Consider the following 27,389-nt stretch of genomic DNA (forward strand, 5'->3'; position numbering starts at 1 on the left):
AAGGTGTGCATTGTCGGGTATTAAAAGACCATTAATACCTGACAATGGACACCTCGAAGGGCACTAACCTGCTAATACCATGTTCACTTGCCAAATAACACATTTTTAAACCGTTTATATTTTAATTAGTTTAACAATCGAAATCTAACGGTTTTAGAACTCCTTTACTAGTCCTACATCACTTTTTAATGGACACCCTGCAGCCAAACAGAATCGACTATTCACCCAGACCATGGTATACATTTTTATATTATGTGCTTAGTGTACTTACCTAATAAAGTATTAGGGATTATATGGCAACTACATGGGTTGAGGTGTAGATTCAGGGTTAGTATAGTATGTAAATGGCATGGGGAAAAGGACTGTTGAATAAAATGCTACTGAATATAGTATTGTTTAAAATTTTAGTGTGACAGTGTTTATGTAGATTATAACAATCCTGCAGGAAGTTTTGTAGGCTGTTGATTTGTTCATTTTACAGTTTTTTTTTTTCAGTTGCTCATCCTTTGTCAAATCTGTAATCACATTTTCAAAACTCTAAACACAATTACCACAATGTTGGTCTGTTGTGACTGTACCATTAACAAAATTCATGATGTTTTCACACAAAATGCTTTTACGTTGTTTCCATTTTCCGGATAATTTTTCAACAAAGTCATGCATTTCATGAGAGCTATCAATGCATTTGCTATTTACTGTATTACAGTAACTGCTGGCCACCAGCATGGTCAAGAGACTTGACACAGTCTAGTGCTGGTTTGGTCCTGCAGAAAAGCCAGATTGGTCCCTACAACACAAAGCGCCTTCTTTTGTTTTTAGATGACCTCCACCAACAACTGGCACCAGAAGCAGAACAGGTGGGAGGAAATGAGGACATTTGTGATTACATGAGACAATGTAGCGTTCCACCATTCACATGCAATCACAAACTGGTTTGCAGCACATCCAAGAGTGATTTCCCTTTTTCTTCCTCCGTACTCTCCTTTCCTCAACCCCGTTGAGGAATGTTTTTCTGCTTGGAGGTGGAAAGTATATGATCATCGGCCACATGATGACCAAATGTCCCTCCTGGATGCCATGGATGCTGGCTGCAGAGACATCTCAGTTGAAGACTGTCAGGGGTGGATAAAGCATGCCAAGCGTTTCTATCCAAGGTGTATAGCAAGAGACAACATAAGATGTGATGTTGACGAGAACATGTGGAAAAATGCTGAAGATCGTATCATTAGAACAGGGCTTTTTTTCTGTGCCTTTTTTCTGTCATTTTGTTTTATTTGTGCACACTTTAAACCAAAGGCCATGTATTTTTCTCTTTTTTTTTTCGTTTTGTTGATCACTGACAGCAATTTCATAATAAAGCCTTTCTGCAGCAATTCTGTCACTTAGCCTACTGTTTTTTTTTTCAGTTGTACATTCAGTATTGATGACTCCTTCACATTTAGATATTATGTTGTAAACATACTATCTAATGCATCATGAATTCACACACACACACACACACACACACACACACACACACACACACACACACACACACACACACGCACACACACACGCACGCACGCACACACACACGCGCTCACACACACACACACACACACACACACACACACGCACGCGCACACACACAGCTGAATGAATAAAAAATGGATTTCATACTGTATGTTCTATACAGGAACTGAAACATGCTGTTTTTGTAATGCCATCAACTTTTTGTATTTTGACAGTCATCTATGATTGACTACCCAGCTGGCATTTTAACGTAGAGTCAGCGTTGAATCAACGTCAGGTGTCAGTTTTGGATAACCGTTGGATTTTGTTCATGGTTGTAAAAATAATGTTGATTTGACGTACAACTCAAATTTTATTTATATTTCCATGTTGAATCCATAGTGAGTCAACAACACCATTTCAACCATTTGGTGTTCATCGTTATTAGTAAATCACTAAATAAAGGTGATCTAATGCGCCTTTGGGAATAAGCTTGACTGAACGGACATATTCCACAGTTTTGTTCTCCGTATGTTACCGGTATGCATGCGTGTGTATGCACGCCTAGGGCACATCCAGCAGATGGCGCTACTTCACTGCCGCTGAATGCGGCAACAAAACACGTGACGTCGCCTGCCTACGTCACGACGCCGTCCGTGTTTGAACGTGGCGGCGCGAGGTTGTGGAAATTAGAGATTATACACTATTCTGTGTTTTCCTGGTCTGCACATCTAACGAGAACAAAACTTTCAACGAATAGTTTTATAAAACAATAATGAATGGTTGTCGTGTTGCATAACTGCCCTAATGATTGACGGAACAGACATGACAGCCACGGTAAGCTAACGTTATACAACCAGCTAAATTAACGTTAGCGTTTTTGTCGTAAGCTAAAAACGGATTATTGTGTTTTTTCTTTGATGATATAATTAACTGTTTGTTTATACAGGCTTGTAAGAAATGGAAGGGGCTGTTCAGTCTTGGAGAGGAGTTTGATGATGAGGTTTGGAATTTACTTTTTGACATGCATTTAGTTATAGTTTACAAAACAAACAAAGTTTACATAGAATAAGATACGTGTGTGTGTGTGTGTGTGTGTGTGTGTGTGTATATATATTTGTTTGTTTCATATATTACATATGTATGTGTATAATCTATTCATATTGTTATGTTTTATTCATCTGTAGGATTTGCTTGAACCTGATTGGACATGTCCATCAGAGCGCACATCTTCTACTGCTCCCTCTGTAGCTCCACCATCTAAGTCCTCGCATGTGTTGGCTGAAAAATCCACCCATGTTCAGCAGAGACCTGTTATCTTGTCATCAGGCCCTCGGGAAAATGTGTCAGGATCTGGTTGTGTGGCAACTCTTCGAACCCCAACACGTGGCACTATCAATTCCTCACCAGACTTCTCCATACCTTGCCATCAGACACTTTTTTCCCTCAGAGCACCGGCCTCGTCCCTGAAACCCTCCTCTAACCAAGTAAACCATCCACCGTCAGCATCTCTCAGTGTCCCGCAGAGAGACCTCACTCCTCAGGATGACTTTGATGACTGGGATGTAGATCTGGAGGAGCTGGATAGCATTCCTCAGGTGGTTTCTGAGCCACAAAATATGTATTCACCACTGGAAAACATTTCACCCGTTAAACGAATGAGACATTCAGGACCAGAAGTGTCCTCCCATGGCAGGTTCGGTGCTACCTGCTCAGTGTCAGTTGCACGGCCCTCAATCAACAGCTCATTCGCTTCCAATGTCAAAGGCCCCAGGTGTCCATCTACCCCTATGCAGAATCCAAATCACATGCATATCCCCGCTACATTAGTCTCACAAGTCCCCAGACCTGTGACTACAAGGCCTCCAGTTGTGTCTCCTCAGTGCCACAGGGGTACTTCGTCATCGAGGACCCCGCTGCAGCCCACAGGATCTCTTTTCCACTCTGTGTCATCTGCTATTGATTCCTCTTCCACATTTACACCTCGTCCTCTCAACACACCCATCCTGACCAATCACTTGGTCCAGCTGGTGTCTGCAGCTAATAAGACACCTCAGAGACCACAGAGCTGTATGATGACATCCAAAGCACGTCGTTTCCCTGGCCCAGCAGGAGCACTACCACAGCAGGTCAGCCAAGCACTAATCTAGCTGATTACTGTTAATGAAACACAATATGTACTGCCCTGACCTGTTATTTAGCATATTGCAAGACTTTTTCTCCCTAAAACCTGTTGTTGATGTTAATAATTTTTCTATAGCCTGTAACTTGGAGATTTCCTTTGTTTCCTTAGTATTTGCTTACAATATTCCTATTTATGTTGTCTTGTAGGTCAGTGGGGGGAGTCTTGATGATATTGTTGTGTCAGTTCCTCAGACACCTGCACACGGAGCGGTTGCTCGCCTAAGAAATGAGGTATGTGAACGTGGGACCTTCCACAGTACAAAATTACAGTCGATGGATTTAAGGGTGTGTGGGTCATTTCGTCTCAACTCAACAAGAGGTCCCTGGCTAAAAATTATAATATTGATTAAAAAAATAAAATCTGGTGAAAGAAATGCATAAATGAAGAAGAAAGCTAAAATATAAAATGAGAGAGTAATCCACTATTTTGTGGATTAGGGTCAAAATAACAATTTTCAGATTTGGAGCCAAATTACAGAGGGGTAAAAAATTACATAAGTAAAATAACAGTTTTATTATTTTATTTTTACATGGCGATTGGTTGGTCTATTAGTAAAATCAGTTGACTTTAGCCATCTTTGTTGCATTATAGGCCAACGGTGACATTTCAAAAAAGTGTAAAAAAGCTCTTCTTGAGTATTTTGCCCCAAGTTGGCATGCCTGTAACTCAAGAAATATTAAAGATAACTTAATATGCTTTTAGAATCAGGTTCTTAACAAACTTTTCTTACAAAGTGACTCGCGTTTGGTTTTCGTCCATTACAAATTAGTAAAATTCAACAATTGTAAAATGGACCCAAATTGAGATCCCTATATCTATGGAATTGAACCATATATTGCCTTGGAAATTAAGATTTCAGAAGAAAAGTAGGTTAATAACCAGAATATAATATCATATGAAGATATATTTAACAGTTCTTGAATTGCAAGCAAATTAGCTCTGGAAAAATAATACTTTTGACACTCAGATGGTTGTTCTATGCAATTGTTTTGATAGAAAAAATGAGATACATTATTCTAGTTTTAACATTATTCTAGTTTCATGTTCTTCGGCTGTTCCTCTTTAAAATAATAACTTGTCAACTGTATGAAATGTGACCCCCATTTGATTTTTGACCCCTGGAAATGTCCAATTTAACAATTTACTCCTAGAGCCATATTGAGATCCCAATACCTCTAATTGAACTATATAAGTCAGGGGTCACCAAACTCGGTCCTGGAGGGCCGCTGTCCTGCAGAATTAAACTCCAGGACCGAGTTTGGTAACCCCTGATATAGGACCTTAAAAATATGGATACCAAATGTAAAGTTTGTAAAAAACAAAAAGCATATTTAAGGTATCTTTAGTACTTGAGTTACAGACATGCAAACTTTGGGCAAAAAACACAAGAAGTGTTTTTTCCCATTTTTTTGAAGGGTCACTGTTGGCATATAATGCAACAAAGTGAACAGATTTTTCTAATAGACCAACCAATCTATGTGTAAATATAAAATAATTATGCTGCCATCTTTCTAAAGTAATTTTTAACTCCATGTAATTTTGCGCCAAAATCTTAGGTGTAAATTGTAATTTTAAACCCCCCTCTAAATAATGGATTACTTCGTAATTATTCATCCAAGGCATTTAATATTTTGGCTTTCATCACTATTTCTGTTTATTTTATTTTGTTGATTTGACACAGAATTACCCTTGTAGTGTCATTTTATTGTGCAATTTATTCCACTATTAATGTTTAGTAAAATACAGTCATGTGAAAAAGAAAGTACACCCTTTTGAATTTTGAGGATTTACAAATCAGGACATTAAAAAAATAATAATCTGGTCCCCTAAAATGAGGTAAATACAACCTCAGATTGACAACAACAAGTGTCACGGTTCATTCAACAAAAACTAGGCTAAAATGGAGAAGCCATGTGCGATCTTAGAGAAGCAATTGTTGCTGCCCATCAATCTGGGAAGGGGTATGTGGCCATTTCCAAACATTTTGAAGTCCATCATTCTACAGAGGAAGATAATTCACAAATGGAAAACATTCAAGACAGTTGGCAATCTTCCCAGGAGTGGACGTCTCAGCAAATTCACTCCAAGGTCAGATCATGCAGTGCTCAGAGAAACTGCATAAAAACCAAGAACTATATCTCAGCCTCTACAGGCCTCAGTTAGCATGTTAAATGTTAAAGTTCATGGCAGTAGAATTACAAAAAGACGGGACAAGTATGGCATGTTTAGAAGGGTTGCCAGGAGAAAGCTGCTTCTCTCTAAAAAGAACATGGCAGCATGACTTAGGTTTGCAAAGTTGCATCTGAACAAACTTCAAGACTTCTGGAACGATGTCCTTTGGACAGACGAGACCAAAGTGGAGATGTTTGGCCATAAAGCACTGCACCACGTTTGGCGAAAACCAAACATATCACAACATATCCGCACAAATACCTCATACCAACTGTCAATGACACTGATGGAGGGCTGATGATTTGGGCTTGTTTTGCAGCCACATGACCTGGGCACCTTGCAGTCATTGAGTCGACCATGAACTCCTCTGTATACCAAAGTATTCTAGAGTCAAATGTGTAAATAACACATTTATATATATATATATATATATATATATATATATATATATATATTTTTTTTTTTTTTTATAAATTATTTATTTTATGTATTTGTTTAGATGCACCAATTCTGGCTGATTTAAAAGAAAAGACAACTAAAATCGGTAATTTATATGCTACAGGTGAATTTAGGGATCACAAACATATAAAATGGATATTCATTTTGAGATTTGCTAAATATTACATTTAACAGAATTGTATTAGTTGATGGAAGAGGTCATCTAAATGAGCATCAATGTAAAATCCAATATCAGCCAATGCCAATAAATGTAGACAGTATAAAATCAGTTGGTAATTTAAATTATATATTTTTCTTTTTCTTACCTTTTCTTTTTTATACACTGTACAATTGTGTGGATTCGCTGACACATTCACTTTCTCGCACATACTCTCAAACTTACACTCATCGACAGGGTGTCTATTTTTCTCAGCAGGTCTCCAGCTCTCAGGTGAGCGAGGAAGAGGAGTTCAGCAGGGGTCCGTGGGCAGTGATGAAGTCTGAGATGGGATTGGACGAGAAGAACCCTTCTTGCTTTCTGCATTTGTACAGTGTTGTCATGGTTCTCCGCAAGGTGAGGTACTTAAATCTCACAGCAAACTGTGTATTTAAATTATATTTTAGATGTTTTTGCTTAGGATAGAACTTTGTTAGTTTGCAGATTTTTTCATTTTATCCAGATTTGTACGATAAATATTTGTATTGCTTTGCAATGCCTGAAGTGGAAGTCCACGACAATAATCAGGACAAATGAGAAGTCTCGGCTCCCTAAATGATTAACACAAACATAATCACCGTTGTCATCAGTCACCTTAAAGTGATTATTAATGTAATTTTAATGTGTTTTGCCCAGTGTGTCATAACGATCCTCAGCTAATGGTACACGTGTGTTAAATATTCATTAGGCTGACAAAAGCTGATTAGCTTTTCACTTGATTCATTACCAATGGCCTTGAGGCTGTGCTCCAACTTATGCTTTTTTCTTTTCTGTTATTCTCTTGTTTTCTTTGGTGCTTATTTGTGACTTAAATCTCTCTCACTCCTCCAGGCTGCTCTCAAGCAGCTAACTAAGAATAAGGTTCCTAACATGGCTGTTGTCTTGAAGAGTATCACACACACGCATGTAGACGCAAAGGCCATCTTCAGAGATCCCACAGGTACTACAAATAATTAGATGGTTTATTTAAAAAATCGTTCTATGGTTTTATATCTATCTAGGGTTCCATCTATCGTTCTATTGCTCTATGGTTCTATCTATCGTTCTATGGTTCTATCTGGTTCTATCTATCATTATATTGTTCTATCGCTCTATTGTTCTATCTGGTTCCATCTATCGTTCTATTGCTCTATGGTTCCATCTATCGTTCAATGGTTCTATCTATATCTCTAGAATATAATCATAGTTACTGTGAAATCAGGGGGTCACTGACTGAGCTGGTTTTCTTGGTCTGATTACACGCGTTTGTTTCCTGAAGTCTTTTTTTTTTTTTACTTGTCTTTTCCTTTCTTTCTTTTTCTCTCTGAAGGTGAGATGCAGGGCACAGTTCATCGTCGCCTGGTGGAAGACAGACAGGGAGAGCTCAAGACAGGAGCTGTATTACTACTCAAACAAGTAACTATCTTTTTGACCTCATTATAACTATAACATGAAATATCCACTTGCACTATGCAGATATTGTTTTACTTTACTCATTACTATTTTAATATATTATTCAGAGCCACGGCTTAATGGATATAGCACATGTTGAGCCGTAGTGCTTATGTGGGCATTACAAGATCAGGCTCGCAATATTTGAAGATCCCATTGTGCACTATTCTCTATCATTTCCAGTCATCTACTGTGTGTCTAATAAAGAGGCAATGAGTCCATAGATTTCTAATTATTTTTAAAGGTGGGTGTGTTTTCACCATCACACCGAAATCACTACCTGAATGTCACACCCAATAACCTTCTCAGGATATACCCACCTGATGGGGTCTTCCATAACTCTCAGCCATCGGTGGCTCCAATGGTGAGTCGCCTTGTTTTGTTCCCCTGTGTATGCATAATTTTTTTTTCTTCATAATTCTGTTTTAAGTCTTTCTCTAGGTGTTTGAGTCCAATTTGGTGGTCTCCAGCATTTTGCTTGTCTGTTGTGGAAGTACCTTTACTGAGGACATGCTTCCTTTTCCAAAATGTTTTCCTATTAAACTATTTGTGTTTTGTCTTCATCATTTGTTTTGTTTTCATTTCACCCCTGTTGTGCCTTGTACAAGCAGGAGTTTGCATTGCATAGTGAACCCAGCAGGCCTGCGGGGGGCCCGGTCTCTCAGATGGTGCTCCACTTTGATGACGAAGATGAAAATACAGTTGAGGAAAGTCGGGCTGCTGATGGTTTAGACACTGCAGCTGGCTCTAATGAGCTCTGTCAAGCATCTACAGTGTTGGGACCAACAGAGGACACAGCATGGGACACAGGTGTGTATGTTGGAGTTTTGTCAATTAAGCATTATCACACAAGCAAGAGTGCTGTTGTAGTCACAAAGCGACGTAGTGGCTGAAAGCTGGTCCGGAACATAGTATGTGAGTGGAGTGGAGCGACATTTCTAAGTCTTCTGTAAACACTCCAGCTTTGCTCTAGGTTTTTCATTCTCACTGCTGAGAAAAACCTGCTATGGGGTGTTTCCTGTACAATGACTTACAAGTTCTTGCTGCAGCAGAAAACAGACCTTCACCAAAAAACAAAAAAACAAAACTGCTCTACTTCCACACTCACATACTCTAGTCTGGAATGGCACAGACAAGCAGAGTGATACTAACAGTACTCTTGTGTTAGCACTCTTGAAATGGCATTTCACCATTTAAAATAGACTCAGAACAATCAATTGGATATTTTCATAAATTTACATTTCATGAATTGCATCAGTCTCATGTTAAAAGCATCAGGTATGAAGTAACTGAGGAAATGGATCTACTGTAGGCTGGATGCCAGACTGCGACTAAATGGAGGCATTTTGTCAGATCCATTTAAATTTGTTACAGAATTTTCTGTTACTGACTTCTTTCTGACCCCTGATTGACTCAATACTTTAGCTAATTTAAGTCGTCCTATTCAACTGTCTTGACATTTTAAGCAGCATTGAGGAGGACAACAAGTGGAGACATTGTGCCGTGCATAGCGGTTCAGAATCCAGAATGCTTTTTATTAACATCCTTAGGAAAACATTTTCAATGGATTATTCAGTAGTATGATTAATGTCAGGGACTGTAAAGGTCTGTCAGTCCTAGGATGACCTGATGTGATTTATATATTTAACAAAATTGAGCATATCGTGAACATTCTTGCTTATCACACACTCCTAAACTGGATTAATTTTATTTCTAAAATTTGTCACATTGTTTACGCTTTATTTAAACATACAAGTTTTCCACATTAGAATAATGCAATTATCAGTGGCTTTTATCACACAACTCACTAGACTCTTTAGACGTTGCAACAAAAATGTTTTGTCTTCTAAACAGTGGGTGGTATGCTGTGCTCATATGATCTGTTTGAAATTAGATGGGAAAGATAATTTAACTTCTAATTTTCAGATGCTCCAGTGTCTTTGAACTGTGGAGAGAGTGCGTGCATTTGAGTATTAATCTTTGTATGTGAATGTTTCTTTTCTTAAGATGACCTTGATGAGCTGCTCGGGGAGTTACCTGTGGAGTCATATGATGGAGTACGTTGATCGCAGTCACTTAAAATACTAAGTATAATTGTAGAACATGTCTTATATTAATACATATTATGACAATACCCACTATTGAACAAACAACACCTGCTAACCAAAGACTTCACTACTTTTGTTTAGGTTTTGTGTAAACCTTTGTAAATATGTACATAAGTCACTTGTCTCATGCATAAATCTTTAGGAATAAATTCATAATGAGACCTGTAAATGATGCGTTCCCTTCTTGAGTCTTGCTGACAAATGCGACATGCTTTTGTAGCTAGTATTAGATGTGTGTAAGGATGGTTTTTAATTATCCTGAAATTAGCCAGTAATCTGATTTTATTTTTTGGCAAGCTTTCCTTGTGAATTTAAATCAGCCATTAAGGCTACAGGTTTGCCAGCTGGATTCCTCAAATTTCTTGGATGGCATAATTAGTTTTTTTTTGGTTTGCCAGCAGAGTGGCTGGCATAATGGGGTTTGTTTTACCATTAGACCTCTTGAGTGGTTGACATTTATTTGATCATTTCATTGATTATAATTGTGAGTCCCAGACTGTTACTTTATTTCACTACCAGCTTTTAATTTGCATTCTTACCTTTGTCTCGATTAATCTTCATATTTTATGAATTGCTCTGTACTTGATCACACTGTCTCAACAGCATGTTGCTCCGTGTGTTATTGATTTCTTGATTAGGTTGATTCACTGTGAATCATTATAAAGTCATAAAGGTGCAATTACTTATTCAGTCTTCCCTTGAGTATCATGTGTCTAATAATTAATTGGTTAAATATTAAATCCCCTGTCCTCCCTGCATAACTTATCATTTGGGGTGGAGGAGGGTTAGATCCATTAGCTGGGTCTCATACATGTACTGCATTTTGTTTTATTTTTTACGAGGTGTGTGTGTGTGTGTGTGTGTGTGTGTGTGTGTGTGTGTGTGTGTGTTACTGTACTGTACTGTACTGTACTGTACTCTATGTGATTTAGCAGGTAGTACAGGTTTAGTTTATTATTACCTGCCTACTATTTACTAGTGTCCAAACGCGCTGTTTCATCAAAAGCTGCGTCATCTTTAAATGGCTAAATGCAGCATCAATAGCTTTTGATTTGGACTTTTAAATTCTCATAGGCATTTTTGTCCATTTTATAGACCTGCACTTGAGTTTGACATTGCTTTAGTATTAATCTCAGAACAAAGACGGGATCTGATCTAATCTGTCAGCATGTCACAGATGTCTCTTGTTACTTGTAGAATGAATGTGTGAGTTTTATCCGGGGCCCAGAGGAGGAGTAATCCATGTTTAAACTTTGTTCATTACTGCAGCTGAAGGGGCACAGGGACCTTGTCTTATTCGCTTCATTAAGTCATTAACAGTCTGGAAGCCCTACAGCTGTCAGCACTATTGGTGGCCTCCACAGAGATATTGGTGTGAGACGAGCTGTGAATGGCATATGTGATGGAGGATGGGGATTATCAGTAAATGTAATATGGCAGCCATCGTTATCTAAAATATCCCCTTTCATTTGGACTCTTTCCCCCTAATTTATAGTCATATTACTTTGACTTATTTTTCTTTTATAAAATGAGATTTGTTCGCTTATCTTCAAGACTCTTGGCTCGTCTAGCTTCTGACAGACGAATCTCCCAAATAATCTCTTCTAGAGATAGTTATGCAGGCATTAATGTTTGTAGGATGTGTGTCAGTCACTAGGGGGCGACATGCGCACTAATGATCAGCCTCAGATTGAAGCGTGTTTTTATTTATGCATTACTGAGCCTAATGTCCTTCCACATGGTCTTTATCTCCAGTCCACAAAGACGTTAATACTGTTCTGTCTTTTTATTTATACCTCGAGTGCCGTAATTAACTGGCACTTGAACGGAAGGCAGATTTTATCAGTATTATTGGGTCAGTTTGAAATGCTCTTCATTGTTAGGCCTATGGAGACACTTGAAGGATCAATCACCCAACTCTTCAGCATTGATTTGAAGACCTTCACCATCTAAGTCTCCGTCTTGCCTCTTTGAATGCACCAAGTTTACAAATTTCTCCATTATTTTCCTGTAGTTAGAAGAAGTGCACTTCTTCTAACTACAGGAAAATAATGGAGAAATTTGTAAACGTGGTTAATCTGCTGGTCTACATAATTATTCTAACTAGACAGTGTGTTCTCAATACTTTTTATTTTAGGTCTTGTGATGTGCAGTTGAACTCCTGGCTAAGAGTGCTGTGAGTGAACCTGTCTGCTGATTACTTGCTGTTATTTTAAACTACTTGAAAATAACTTATGTAAAATACAGCTTCTGTCTTCATGATTATCAGCAGCTAGAGCAATACCTGAAAAACCCTGTCCTTTTTGTTTTGTTCAATCCTACATCACTAATTTAATATTTGTGATATTAATCAAAGTTATTAGTTAACCTAAAACCATAAAAAAAAAAAAAAAAAAGTTTGTTGCTTGTATATTTAATGTACTTAATTAGAAATTTCCATGTTCAATTTGATTCACTAAAATAACAAAGTGCAATACAAATGATTTAAAAAAAAATTAATTGGTTAAATATTAAATTTATTTTATTAGTTAAAATAAAATGTAACAAACACACACAAAATTAATTATTTCAAATTAAAATGAAAATGGAAAATATTAAAACTAATCCAATATAGATAAATAAACTATAATATTTTAGTGATACTAACACTGAATGAAACTAAATTTACTTTAAGTAAAGGTGCTACACACGCACATAAAATTAAACCACCATTTCTGTGTTATTTGGCAACCCATCACAGGGTGAGTATTGGACAGAACACATGCTGGGTTATTTTGACAGCGCAATAATAAAAATTCAGTCTAAAATATGTTTGTTGATATATATGACAGGACATATGACAGTTTATATACAATATTCAATGACAAGTAGTCTTTTACAATCATAAAATACACTCAAAAACATTTAGACATTTTATGACGTGACAGGAGCAGCAAGAGCAGCCAATGGGAATATGTGGGAAGAAAACTGGTATCAGTAGGCTGTTCCAGTTCATTAAATGAAAGTATATGTTCATGTTTGATTAGTTACACCAAAAACTGTCAGACATTTAAGTGCGACTTGATTGCACTGACAATATAGAAATGTGAAAGAGTGATGTTTGCTATAGCATTTTAAACTTAAACAACCAAAAGATTAGTGTCAGTATGTAAATAATGTATGCATTTATAAATATATAAACGTATTTAAAAAAATAAAATAATTTTATTCAGCGAGGATGCATAATATTCATACAAAGTGACAGTTAAAGGGGTCATGACATGGGATTTTTTATTTTATTATGTTCCCTTAGGTGCAATTATAGTGTTACTATAGTTTTTTTTACAAAAAACTTTTAAAGTGTAGTGATTTATGACCTTTTCCCACCCTGTTTCTTATCCTCTGATTCAAACAGTCTGTTTTGGGGGTGTTTCCCCTTTAAGAGTTCAGTGTTAACGCCCACTGTTATGATTGGCTAACGTCAGTGCCTATGCATCAATTATTAACGCCCCCAGCCAGAACATTTGCGGATTCGGCGCAACTGTTTAATAGCGGGTGATGCATGCGAAGCGATGGCTCTTGCAATGATAAAACCTTGTTTGAGCCGGAATCAGAGGAAAATGAACCATCACCACAACAACGAAGACTGGATCAGCCCGTGTCCACATGGAAAGTGAAACTATTTTGAATTAATAAAAAAATTGTAACCTGAGACACTTGAAAACGGATTATTGTTGCATAATTATCCTATAGCTTAATTTGCTAACAGTTTAACATTATTTAACTAATTTCAATGAAATGATAGGGTGTACCACGGACAAAAATGCATGCACAGGCCATATTTGAAGATGCAGCATTGGTAAAGGCAACATTTTTAATTTTCTATCACATGTAGGCCTACTAGAAAGGCGACATATTTTCAAGATTCTCTTATACAAATGTGTTTATATTAGCCAGTGATAAAAAGTAAGTTTGCGTTGTCGTTGTTGAGCCCAGAATAGTCGGCACGGACTTATCTTTGAGCAATAGTTTTCAACCAGCATCATATTGAGCAACCAGCATCATATTGGGATTTTTTCTCAAAACAGTCATCCTTCAAATGTATAGAACAAACGCTTAAATTAACACTGCCGTGACTGAGACGTCCGCAAAAAATAAAGTGCATCCATTTTTCCCCTGACGTCTGGATCTTTCGGCAGCGTATTCAAAGATGTTGTTTGTCCACAGCCAGGAACAGTCTGCGTGGCATCGTAATTTCCCTGTACACAGACCCACTCGCTGTCCGTCGACTGAACGCTTGTGAGGCGCGCGGCGATATGAAATGAGCGTAGTTGTCTTGCGCTTAAAGCGTAGTTGTCTTGTGCTGGAGGCGGTCATATGCAAACGCTGGTACGTCACTTCTTACCGTGACGTCACTTCTTACCATGGATCCAGAACGAGCTGTATTTAGAGCTTGATTAAATAAATGATTCGTTTATAATGGGGAGGACGTTGAAACTTGCAGGACGTTTTAATGGTACAAAGACCTCTTATATACCAAAAGATCAAGGCAAATTTGGTTTCTCATGTCATGACCCCTTTAAGACATTTATAATGTTATAAAAATGTACGTTTTTTTCACAAATTGATAATAAAAATAAATATTTATTGAGCACTAAATCAACATATTACAGTAATAGCCAAATTTTTTGACAGTGACATACATTTTGTTTTACAAAGTTTGATGCTTCAGTTGTGTTGTTAATTCACATAGTTATATTATTGTGCAGAGTGCAGCAGATACATTTTGAATAATTGCAAAATGCTTCATTGCCCAAATTGTAAAAAAATCATAAAACCCCAATTTTCACTGTCTTTTGTCCTTGGCACAAAATGACCATATAATATAATTTCACTAATCATATCATCATCATCAGCAGATGGGGAAAGTGTGATTGAGTACTAGCCAGTATCATTTTGATTGGATTATAAGAGCAGACTATAAACGGGAATGAAAAAGTGCTTCCAATCATTGTGCTGTTGTGTTACCAATGGTTACTTCCAAAGAAAGATGTGCAGCCATCATCGCTTTGCATCAAAATGGCTTTACATGCAAGGCAATATCTGCAAAGAATTTTGCACCTGAAAGAACCATTTAACAGATTATCAAGAACTTTAATTAGAGCAGTTCAACTGCAGTGAAGAAGACTCCAGGATGTCCCACAGTGTCCAGCAAGCGCTAGGACAGTCTCCTCTCCTCCTGAGGAGTCGGCTACAGAATCGTGTCACCACTAGTGCTGAGCTGCTCAGTATCGTGTGTGAGAACGTGTGTGTGAGCATCTGCACGCACAGTGAGACCAAGACTTTTGGATAACGGCCTCGAGTCAAGAAGGGTAGCAAAGAAGCCACTTCTCTACAAGAAACACATCAAGGACAGACTGAAGTTCTGTCAGCAACTACAAGAATTGGACGGCAGAAAACTGGTTATTTTCCCCAATGACGCCCCCGGAGAAGACTAAATGAACGCTACTATGAGTCCTGTGTCGTGCCAACAGCAAAGCATCCTGAGACCATCCATGTGTGGGGCTGTTTTTCATTCAAGGGAATGGGCTCTCTTACAATTCATGCAAAAAAAAAAACCTCTTCCATGAATAAAAAATGGTAGCAAAACATCCTGCAAGAGCAAGGGTGATCGTGAAGTAGCTCGGAGAGCATTTCAATTTTTGATCCGTGGCCAGGCAGCTCCCCAGATCTCAATCCAATAGATAAACTGTGGTCAATCCTCAAAAGGCATGTGAACAAGTATAATCCCACCAATTGTGATCAACTCCAAGCACTAAAAAGTCAAGAATGGATCGCCATCAGTCAGGATTTGGCCCAGAAGCTCATGCCAGAGTGAATTGCAGAGGTTATGAAGAAGGGTCAACTAAATATTGACTATGTTGTCACATATATTAAATGTTTTCAATTTGGTCAATAAAAGTCTTTAAAACGAAATCCTTATTGTTTTCCAGTATAGAGTCGTAAAAAAAATAATTTACAAATATAATAATAAAGCAAACTTTCAGAACCACAAAATGTGTTACTGGCAAATCTTTTGGCCGTGACTGTAGAATGATTTCTGATGTATCATGTGACACTTAAGACTGGAGTAATGGCTTCTTATTGTATGTATTTCACAATATTACTGTTTTTACTACATTTTTTTAATCCAATAAATGCAGCCTTGGTGAACATGAAAAAACTGCTTACAACCCTAAAATTTTAGTTGGTCATGTAAACCTTTCTTTTTAAATTTTTTTTTTACCTACAATAACCGTGCATGTTCATTTTTCAAAGATACCAATCATTTGATTTTGAAAGTTGCATTTATATCCATTCGGGTGAATGGGCATGATGCTTCAGGCAGTATGTTTATTCCTGTCAGGTCATGACTGTGTGTCTTATATGCACTTTACTCTTCCAAATGGCTTTAACTGAGCTCGTGTCATTACAGGCTGTCAGAGCTCCAGTATAAAATTCCAGCCTCACCTATTGATCTGTGTGCCAAATGCTCTCCACACTTAGAATCAGAGCTGTGTGTGTGTGTGTGTCCCGTAAACCCGTTTTGTGTAAATGTATTTGCAGAGGTTCATAAATTACCTCTTTGCTCGTTCCCCTTTTCTGTTCCTCACATCTGCGTACCCATGGCTGAAACGGATGAGAAAATCAGGGAACTGGAATGAGTGAATGAAAGTGTGCGGCAGAGAGACTGATGAAGGGAGAGAGAAGGAGAATGAAATGGGTGTCAAGGGCAATGAAATAGAGAGGAACATTTTCTCCACCTCACCTAACCCCCCCAAAAAGCAACTAAAAAAACAAGAGAAAGATGTTTACGGTCTGTTGTGAAAGACAAAACAAGCTTGCTTCTTGTCTGCTTGATCTGGGGAGGTTTATGAGAGGTGAAGGGAGCTCAAGTAGCCGTCCAGTTCCTCAGGCTCTGCCGTCTTGATGTGGTCTGGCGTCTCCGGCCAGATGAGCCGTGAAAAACGTGGCATAGACGATGTCATTTCCGAAGAGTCACACTACATGACTGTCAGGAGGAAAAATGGAAGGAGAAATAAATTTGTAAAGTATTGTAGAATGATCTTCTACAGTGGCGCACGCTCAGACATGGAGGAATGACATATTTTTTTTATATCAAATTTTTCACCAGCTGCTCTCATCCATTTAAATTGTATTTTTATCCCCTTCTGGCAAATCCGTACTTTCCTCCAAATTCAGCTCTTGCTGTCATCTTATTTTTCATCTCTCAGTCCCTGTGCTCTCCCTCTCTCTCTTTTGTCCTGTCGGCTTGCATTACAATACACACTTGTAGCATCTCTCTAGCTCTCTCTCTCTATCCCTGTTTGTATATCTCTCTTTTCCTTGTCTATCTCTTGCTTTTCTCAGTCCCCCTCCCTCAAGTGTTTGCGCCTTGAATGTTGTGCAGACGCAAGCATTAAACTTAAAGATGCCTCAAACAGTTTCTATTGCACATTTTCAATGTGATGATAGTCGCCCGCCGGGCACCAAACACAGTATCTGTCATCTCTCCATCTTTTATCTTTTTCTCACTCTGTGTGTTCCCTCCTCTCCACTGTTTGACTCTTTCCAGTTTCTACGTTCCTGCTTTTACCCACAATTTGCTTCTTGTATCCATCCATCACGCTCTAAGCGGAGAGGAGTGGAGTGTCAACGCACGCGGGAGGAGAGGAGAGAAAAGCGAGCGCGAGAGAGGGAAGACTGCACAGTGTCTCGCGAAGAGCAAGAGCGAACGAGCCCCCCTCTCTCTCTCTCTCTCTCTCCATACCTCAGTTTGCGTTTTTACATGTGAGTGTACCGCATCTGTACCGGCTCAGCTGTCTTTTGCTTGGATACGGCGAGAAGAGGAGCGGAAGCGCCGGACGCGTGATGATTTGACTGGACTAGCGCGGGAAGCGCGCGACTGGGATAAGATCGCGCTCACACACTTCGCCGACTCAGGATAAACGACAACATCTCCGGCCCTCTCTCTCTCTCTCTCTCTCTCTCTCTCTCTCTCTCTCTCTCTCTCTCTCTCTCTCTCTCTCTCTCTCTCTCTCTCGCTCTCGCTCTCTCTCTCTCTCTCTCTCTCTCTCTCTCTCTCTCTCTCTCTCTCTCGCTCTCTCTCTCTCTCTCTCTCTCTCTCTCTCTCTCTCTCTCTCTCTCTTCTCTCTCTCTCTCTCTCTCTCTCTCTCTCTCTCTCTCGTACACATACACACACTCATGGACGGTTGGATGCTGCGTCCTTAGGCTGCACGTGAGGTGCTTAGAATTGCCTTTGGATGTCCAGTGACCGTGTGTGCACGTGCATGAATTTGTTTATGGATAATGTGATAGTTTTTAAGATCATGTGTAATATTGTGCAATTTCAGGTCAGTATAGCTTTATTGGCATGTCACTCTTTTGGAAATATCTTTGGAGAACATTACTGTATTTGCTCTGGGCATTTTCAAAACATTTCTTTAACAAGTGGGAGAAAGTTAAAGAGAGAGAGAGAGATTTGTAATGGAGGAGGGAGATTGTGTAGAGAGAGGGAGGATCCTGGGATTTGGAGGGGCTGAAGTGATGGAGTGGGTGGAGAGAGAGACAGACGGAGGGAAACCCCTGGGCAGCATCTTCCACTCCATTGCCACCCTCTCACACAGCTTAACTGGAGCAAGATCTGTTCTTCCTTCATGCGCTGTGATGTGTGTGTGTGTGTGTGTGTGTGTGTGTGTGATCCTGGTCCAGCCTGATATTTATTTATAGGAGCAGCTCTGACTACTAGTGTTCAATGGACCCTGTCTTTTCCTCTGTGTATGTGTCGCTTTCTCTGATTGGACAGGAGACAGTTTGACTATGGTTTCAGGGGGTGTGTGCACCTTGATTTGTCTCTGTTTGAGCATACGTGTCAGTGTTGATTTTTTTTCTTTCTTTTTCCTTTTTCATTCTTTGCTTTCTTTCTCCTTCCTTCCCTCCCATCATTTTTTTCTAATTCCACCCTACTTTCCTTGTCATGTTTCTTTCTCCTTCCTTCTAATTTTTCATCTCTTACACAGTCTTCTCTATTTTTCCCTTTCCTTTCTTACATTCCTATTTCGTCTGTGTTTAAAACTGTATACAGTGTCTTTGGTCAGTAGGGTTAGTGTTACATAAATCCTCTCTCTCACTGGTGACTACATTCAGTTGTATCTTTTTTCATAAAGCCTTACAGTGTCTCTTCATGTTTGTGTCAAACCCGCCGCTTCAAGAAAGACACTGTATTTCATGATACATTATTGATGTGTCTGTGAAACTCTAATGAAGTGAAATCTAGCCAGAATCAGCCTGAGCTTAAGCTGACAATCACTATGTGTTGATCTACCTGCAGGTGTGTGCGTGTCAGCCATGGACCTGAAGGAGGGCTGTGGAAGCGAGGCCAGTCGTGAGACCGAGAGCGGAGGCATGGGGAGCCTGGGAGGCCCCTCGTCCTGGCAGTCCTTTGCCCACCGAAGCACCCTGCATGGTTTGCGCTTCATCTTCCCCTACTCTTCCTCCCCTTACCGCTCCACTTCGCGCCGTCTGCTCTGGAGCGTGGCCTTGCTGGCCAGCCTAGTCCTACTGGCTCTGGAGAGTGCCGAACGCCTGGCCTATTTCCTCTCCTACCCCCACGTCACCAGTGTGGATGCTGTGGTTTCTGGCAGCCTTGTCTTCCCCGCCGTCACCGTCTGTAATTTGAACACCTACCGTTTCTCGCACCTCACGCAGAATGACCTCTACCACGCCGGGGAACTATTGTCCCTGCTGGATGTGCACCTGCAGATCCCCGAGCCGCACCTGGCCGAGCCCCATGTGCTGGCCTTTCTCACGGAGAAATCCAACTTCACTAACTACCGGCCAAAGCCCTTTAGCATGCGGGAGTTCAGTGAACGAGTGGGACACGACCTGAAGGAGATGATGCTCTACTGCCGTTTCCAGGGCCAGGAGTGCAGCGACCAGGACTTCAAAACGGTGAGTGTCTGCAAGATGTTTCTTTCACAAGGTATTTCTTTAAGGGCTCAATAGGCTTGGAAGAAGTGTGTTTCGCTGCTGTGGACTAAAGGCAGCATTATGGGCTCAGTGTTGTTAGCTCTAAAGATTATCCTTGTTGTTGAGCTGTTTCATAGGTTTGTAAAGAAATGATATTGATTTTTGCTGATGATGTAGTTCTGGACGCTAAGCTGTGGTGTGAACTGTGAAGAGTTTTACTGCTCTATTAACTACTCTCGGACTCTGTGTGCGGCTGGAAAAGCTATAGCTTTCATTCTGAAGGTGTTTCACCTTGACTGTGAGACTGTTCTTGTATTATTTATGTAATGTGATGGGCTGATTAATTATGTGGTGAATGTCTAATGTGCCTCTTTCCAAAATACTACAAGGATTCAGAACAGATTCTACCTCAGTAACTCTGATATTAGGAATTTCTCCCCAAAATATGCTTGTTTAAGACTTTTGACTCTGCCTCAAAACCTACTGTCGCTGTCTACCACCTACTTAAACCACGTCCTGAAACAGAATCTTATAAGCCACTGATTTGAAACTGACTGTTTATAAAGTTGCTGCATGTGAAGAAACTCAAGCATGCCCCGTGAATCCTCACCTGAACCTCACGAGATTCACTGACGCTCGCATCTCATTCTGCTGTTTACATGTAGCCTGCTAATGATTCCAGATTAAAATATCTTTTTATGTTGCTATTATCAGCATCTCCCTTGATCCTGCAGCCACATGTTTCGCTGAGCTCCTCGCAATGCATTTTTAGCCACAAACGACGCAAACAAAACTGTTTCAAAGTATCTTTGAAAGCATTATATGCTGATAACAAATTGAAGCTGTCAGCTGCATGCGTGCGACAACAAGAAATGGTCGTGAGACAGAGCCATTTGCTTTTACACATCACAAATGTAATTGACTAGTTGTTGCTCTAAATATTTCAAGAACACCAGGACACTCTAGAATGTTCTCTGACTGGTAAAAATGGTTTTGGTGGTTTACTGGAGTGGAGATGTAAATGCTGGCCGCAGCTGTGTGTGAAGAATGTGTTTTTCTCAACACTGAGGGCTGCGATGATGAGGTTTGATAGCTGGTGTGATACTCAGTTGGAGTGCTGCTATTCTCCTCAGGGGTTGAGGTCTGTTTATTCACCCTCAGTCGCCACACGTGTGCTCTCAGTGCTTCCGACCGCAGACAAGACCATTATAAACAAACTCGCGCACACGCTACTTGCTTTGTGTTGTCTCTTCTTGTTTTCATTGATGGTGTGTACAGTATGAATCAGTGTTTGCAGCAGACAGGCATTATAGTGTTCTTGCTTTTATATCTCCTGGTTAAATGGTGCTGTTATAGTAGCCTATAGATGACTACGCTAAATGTAACTAACAGAAGGTAGCTAGCTACCTACATTGATGTAATTTAAGGGTGCATCAGAATATAGGCTATTGAATTTGCGATGTAGCAGTATCTCCTACAAAAACTGTGGAACTCAATCAAGGTGGAAGCAGTGGATCAGATAGTTTACTGTAAACGCAACTAATGGGAGATTTTAATTTACATAACTAAGCTGAAAGAAACAGACCTCTGTATTTAACTTGATATTTCAGTTTAATAAAAAAAGATGCAAAATACCATGCAGGGACTTTCTGGCCCCCGAAACGGTGAATATTTTTTTTCAAACCGGTTAGTTGAAATGAACTGTCAAAACAAACCAATTTGCTAAAATGTATTGGCCTTTCTGCTTAGGAGAGAGAGACATTATAGGGGAGTTTGTTTAATGATTGCTTCAGCTAGCTTGTGTTCAATACAGTGTGACTTTTTAGGATAAAGTACCTTGTTACTGTGGATTTGGGACTGCATACTTTTTGGTGTCATCAGCCAATTAGTATTTTTATGGAAGAGTTATTAATCGCATCACATGACATTTACAGCTCATGTGATTTGTTTCTTATTATCACATGGCCTACTTTCAGGGCTGCCACCAGCTAAGTAATGGCCATTGAGATGCATACACTGTAAAAAAAAAAATATTTACAAAAAATGCAACAGTAAAAAAAATACTTAAATTGGTTAACTCTATTATAGTGTTTTTTTTCTTTTTCTTTGTGTGTTTGACCCTGTGTATGTGAACGAGTTGGCTATGTTTTGTTCCACTTATATGAACAATTTACCACGTGGCTTTCTGTATACCATCTGTATATGGTGGTTGTCTGTACATTGTGTGGTAAAAATCACATTTTAATACTTACAAGTACTGGTAAATTGGTAAATAAACATTATAACTATGACTACAAATTATAATCGTATAATGAAATATATTGTTATAAGTTGTATAGTCAAGCTGTAAAGATTCATGCTTCTCTTAATGTATCTTTAGAGAGAGAAAGAGAGAGAACAAACATATTATCACATGAGTCAAATGCACACGTCTACCGGTATATTGCTGAATTGCCCTTGTATTGTCATGACCCTCTGTCCACCGACTGGCCGAGTGTTCACACACTGAGAGACCGGACATCAATTGGTTGCTTTACTTTGAACATAGCCTTAATTTGAAAGATAAGTGCTTCATGTGTGTACGCAGCCGATATCAAAGGCAGGAGTGAGTCTGGCATGGGATGACCTGATCAAATTCTTCATATGCAGAGCCAACCGTGAACAGGATACTGTGTGATTTCTTTCTGCATGTGTGGGCTGATTCAGTGTTAAAGTGTGGTAGACTAGCGTGGTTGAAGACATACTTTCTTCATACTAATGTGTCAGTGCTTTGCTCAAACATGGCCTGAGTGTTCTATCCCTAGAGATGATGGAATCGAAATGAAGAAAATGTCAACCAATTATTTCACTTTAAACAAGTAAAATTACAATACGTTTGTCTTCATATATTCACTTGAGTTAAATTCTCAAGCTTTATTTTGACAGAAAACTGCAGGGAATCATTTTAAGTTTAAGTTTAAGTTTTTTACAGCTAATAAATTAGTATGTAGTGGTGGGACATGTTGTGTAGTGGTGATTATATGCAGGTGACCTGAGTTTGACCCTAGCCTTTCCTGATTGCACCCCCTAGTCATCAACATGTCATTTCCTGTCACTTCTACACTTTCCTATGACATTACAGGCAATACGGGAATAATTTCACTGTTGGGTAAAAGCCAAGGCAGACTGTGTGGGACATCAACTATCCTTTATCACAGTGTATGATGCATTTCTTAGCGAATGACAGTGTTGACTTAACATTTACCAGTCCGCGTCTGTTCTTCTGACATCCCCATTTACATTTGAAATAAAAATTACACTGTGCAAGCACAATCATGCTTTTGCACAAATGCTGTAAATGCATTGCCTAAAAAAAAATAAAAAAAATGTTGTGACTTGGTAAAAAAAAATGTCCGTATTTTTCTGAGCAAATGTGAAGTCATTTTGATTGAACAATTATAACTAGGGGTGGTGTAACAATATAAAAAGTCTGACCGACACAGAACCAATAAAGGACTTTTATTTATTTTGTCATAATAAATTAAACAAAACACTAAAGTCAGTTGTTTGTATTTGCTTAAGATTACATTTAAAAGTGTCATTCAATTATTAATGTTTTAAAGATTAACTTTAATTGGCAGAAACAATAATCTAGATGTAAAAATAGGGTAAATGTACAATTAAATGTTCAATATCTGCGGATATGGACACATTAACAGCTTTAATATCATCCAGTAACCAATATGGTCAAATGAACCGTTTTGTTTGGTTTATTTCTTCTGTATTATTTCCTCTATCACCATCGTCTACAGCCAGAATGGAGTAGGACAGTTTGAAGTCTTAGAAAAGCTCCCTTCACATCACACAATGCTCCTTAGTGAAGTGCGTGAGAGAGGACAGTCATGCTGGTAAATATTTCCCTCTTTTTGATTCTTCCTATGATTGTGTATTGACCACATCAATGCTCCGTAATTATACAGTTTCGATCGTGTATTTCAGATGTGGTGAGTCACAGTGCTTCCCTGTGGCGCTGTCTGAGATGTCTGACTTGAACGCGGCTCTGTGCCCTCCTGCGCTCGTCTCTGCTGTGATTCATTTGTAGTATGTTGATGCCATGAGTATTGAGTTTTCACTTACATATTGCAATGGCCCTGCTCTGCGGCTCTCGCTGCCGCATGATGCTGTCGTCGGTTGGGGAAAATGTGTTGCTTTCTTAAAGTGCTTTTTTTCATAGAGTGCCAACAGTTGTATTTAACACACTCCCTGGGTTGTAACAGCTGGTGGACTGCTCCATGACTTTACTTTTTTGTAAAACAAGAGCAAGGGCTTAATGTTGTAGCCTCCACCTGAGTTTTATTCTGATCTTCTCAGATAATTACTAAAGGCTTAAAAGCTTTACAAAGCAAAACGGACTGGTGAAAAGAGGAAGCTCCAGGGTGCTTTTTAGATCTATGGTAAGATTCTTGTCTGGATTTACAATCTTTGGTTTTGCTCTAGACTCTAAAGTTTTAGTGCTCTCAGGAGCCACCTGCAAAGTCGACATCTTCCTGTTTGGTGCAGTGAAAAGCACTTTTATTTGTCTTTTAATCTCCTCTTTCTTTTGTTCTGTGCCTCTCTAAATCCTGTTTGGGACACAAAAACAACCTTTTCTGTCTTCAGCTGACACATCTTGTGCTTTTCCCAACCTTAGAACACAATTTCTACTGACTTAAACATTGGATTGGATAGATGGTTGTGCTTTTAAAAATACTGCTTTATTTCAAACTGATTCAACTCTTTCCGTACCCTTAAATTAATTGTACGTGTTTCTATCTGTCAAGCGTAAGAGGTCTATCTGTAAGAGGTTTCTTATTTCTACTTTTGGATAGCCATGTTCCTACTACACAGTACACACCTAGCTGCCTTGATTATTTGGGTTAGTAGTAGAGTTTAAAACTAAACGTTTCTGCATGAATGTGTGGTGTGGAGGCATTGTTTTTAGAATCTAATATATTTGGATCCACATACCATGATGTGTGCGGGAAAAAACGACATATTTTACAATACAGAAATTAAGAATTAGAATTAAGAATTTATTCCTGTATATTTATGGCCACTTTTTATTCATTTGATCCATTTGTTCCCTTAGTTTAATATTGTTTAACCGTGGCCACAATTGACCAGGGATGCACCGATCTTGATTTTTCATGGTTGATGTTTGTTTATTAGGGCTCTAACTGGCCTTTTATGATCACATCTCTGCTGATTTGAAGATGATTGGACTATCTTCACACACATTATGTTCATCCTGCTGAGTTTAGCATTTCCTTTGCTTGGCCTTTTAGAATAACCAGCACTTGAACGTCAACATCTTAACTTGCTTGAATATCAGTCCCCTAAGGGCGAGGTAGACAGATCCAGCTGTGCTCTTTTTGTTTTCTAGATGATTCTTTGCCTTTAATAACCTCACAAAATAGGATTTAATTAGAGTTTTTGTAGATCAGATCTAAATGAAATGCAGTCCTCACACACACCTTCCTTTAAAAGATAAGTGTGGCCTAAAGCACGCACAAGGCTATAGTCATGAAAAATGCATGCTTGCTTTATCTTAATCGCCCTCTGTTGCACGCAGTGCATCGTATAAAGGTTTTTTTTTTTTTACATTTTGTTTTTACTCTATAAAACACCATTATTGGTATGCTACTCAGTCCATACCACCTATTGTAATGTTCCTAAACATTTCACAGTGTCAAATTTTTTTTTTTTTTACTGCTCCATGAAGCATTATTTAGTGCAGGCTAGTAGTTAAAGAAGGTCTGGGCTGTTATTAGGAATGACAAATTTAAAGTCCTTTTAGTGTCTTTCAGGGAGCTCAATTCATACATTTAGACATAGTAAGAAGTCTATGTTTATTTCAAGTTGGACATGAGGAAAGTAATGAGTTGCGGTTCAGTGGGCATGCATATGACTGGACATGAGTTGAACTTTGCTTGTTAAAGTCCGAACTTATGAAACCATACATGCACATGGGTTCTGTCATGTTTCCAAGCAAGGCTTTATTATTTCTTTCCTTGGACCTCATATTGTGGTCTCTTATTCTGAGATATGCATTCAGATTGCCAGTAGTTATTTATTTTTCATGGAGCTACTGAGTCCTGCTATTGTGTAATTGCCAGGTAAAATGCAATTCAATTCATTTTTATATCATCACATAGCGCTTAATTTGCAGCTGTCAGGCAATAAACATGTTCATGTGATGTGCTAAGAATAGCCTGCGACTGGAAAAAGGAGAGAGGTTGTTTTAATGGGTAGATTCTGCCTGCAGAGAACCTTTTCACAGAGATGAGAGAAGGAGACTGATTGAAAAGAGCTGTAAGATTCCTTCCTTGTCCTTCTACCGAAAGACAAGTGGACAGGCAATTCAGACTCTTACATTAATTTCTGCTGGAATCAGACAAAGAAAGTGGAGAAAGGCAAGTAAAAGACATTGGGAGAGTGTGTGGGGAAGAGGTGATGAAACAGTGGTGGGCAGGCTTTGTTTTAGAATGCAATTTTTGCATCAAGGGACCCCCAGCCCTTGGTCTACCCCCATAGCACCTAAAACGTTTTAATTCATAACTTATCACAACTACAAAATACTAAAATTAAGAATACTATTTTTTGTAATGTATTTAAAGTTGTTGGGGTGTCATTTTATAGTTTAATGAATAAAATTAAATATCACTGATTATACACATCTGCAAATATGTCTTTAACTACACATTTTGAATTATTATTTGTATTATTTTAATTAGTTGCCAAGGCAACATTTCAAATTTCCTTTTTTTAAGTTTAAGGTTTTATATTTTATTTGATTTCATCTTTATTTCAGTTGCTGAACATTATTTTTAATAGTTTTAGTTAAAGGTGCAGTAAAGGATTTCGGGGGAAACACTGTTAGTATGTGACCCTGGATCACAAAACCAGTCACGTCGCACGGGTATATTTGTGGCAATAGCCAACAATACATTGTATGGCTCAAAATTAACGATTTCTCTTTTATGCCAAAAATCATTAGGATATTAAATGAAGATCATGTTCCATGAAGATATTTTGTAAATTTCCTACTGTAAATATATATATAAAAAAATGATATAGCGCGGTCCGATCCACTTTCAATAGCGTTTCTCAGCATTAAACTTTTAACAGTAACAACAACACTACACAACATTATTATATTTACAATAGGAAAAAATATATATACAGGTTTAAATTTCATGCACTTTTAGCACATATAAAATGTTTCATGCTTCATTTCAAGTTGCACATGACTTGCGGTTCAGTAGTTAAGTGAGTTCAGTCAGTCAAGGATTTAGAGGGATTTAAATTGATAACGCATGAGTCTCTTGAACAATTTGTTAAA

At 38.7% G+C, this 27,389-nt stretch overlaps 2 protein-coding genes across 3 annotated transcripts in view; both read left to right on the forward strand.

The window, feature by feature from the left end:
• The first annotated feature begins 1,621 nt into the window (after positions 1-1,621).
• Positions 1,622-10,727, forward strand: hrob (homologous recombination factor with OB-fold). 2 transcript variants are annotated; one of them, XM_079611574.1, is made up of 10 exons: positions 1,622-2,328; positions 2,441-2,494; positions 2,679-3,620; positions 3,823-3,906; positions 6,720-6,860; positions 7,335-7,443; positions 7,813-7,898; positions 8,179-8,298; positions 8,546-8,744; positions 9,942-10,727. In XM_079611574.1, the coding sequence occupies exons 1-10, from the start codon at positions 2,299-2,301 to the stop codon at positions 9,998-10,000; spliced, it is 1,824 nt and encodes a 607-aa protein (XP_079467700.1). In that variant the 5' UTR covers positions 1,622-2,298; the 3' UTR covers positions 10,001-10,727. The 2 variants fall into 2 exon arrangements, with proteins under 2 accessions (XP_079467700.1, XP_079467701.1); XM_079611575.1 differs by having other exon boundaries at positions 2,117-2,328; positions 6,723-6,860; positions 9,942-10,208.
• A 1,467-nt stretch (positions 10,728-12,194) lies between these two features.
• The window catches only part of asic2 (acid-sensing (proton-gated) ion channel 2), a 385,466-nt gene continuing 370,271 nt past the window's right edge, over positions 12,195-27,389 (forward strand). The window contains exons 1-2 of the mRNA XM_079611595.1: positions 12,195-12,218; positions 19,392-20,011. Of these exons, the coding sequence (XP_079467721.1) occupies positions 19,409-20,011 (603 nt within the window). The 5' untranslated portion in view covers positions 12,195-12,218; positions 19,392-19,408. The remainder of the gene's footprint in view (positions 12,219-19,391; positions 20,012-27,389) is intronic.

The sequence above is a fragment of the Phoxinus phoxinus genome (genome assembly GCF_949152265.1).
Source record: "Phoxinus phoxinus genome assembly, chromosome: 1".
Classification (NCBI taxonomy): domain Eukaryota; kingdom Metazoa; phylum Chordata; class Actinopteri; order Cypriniformes; family Leuciscidae; genus Phoxinus; species Phoxinus phoxinus.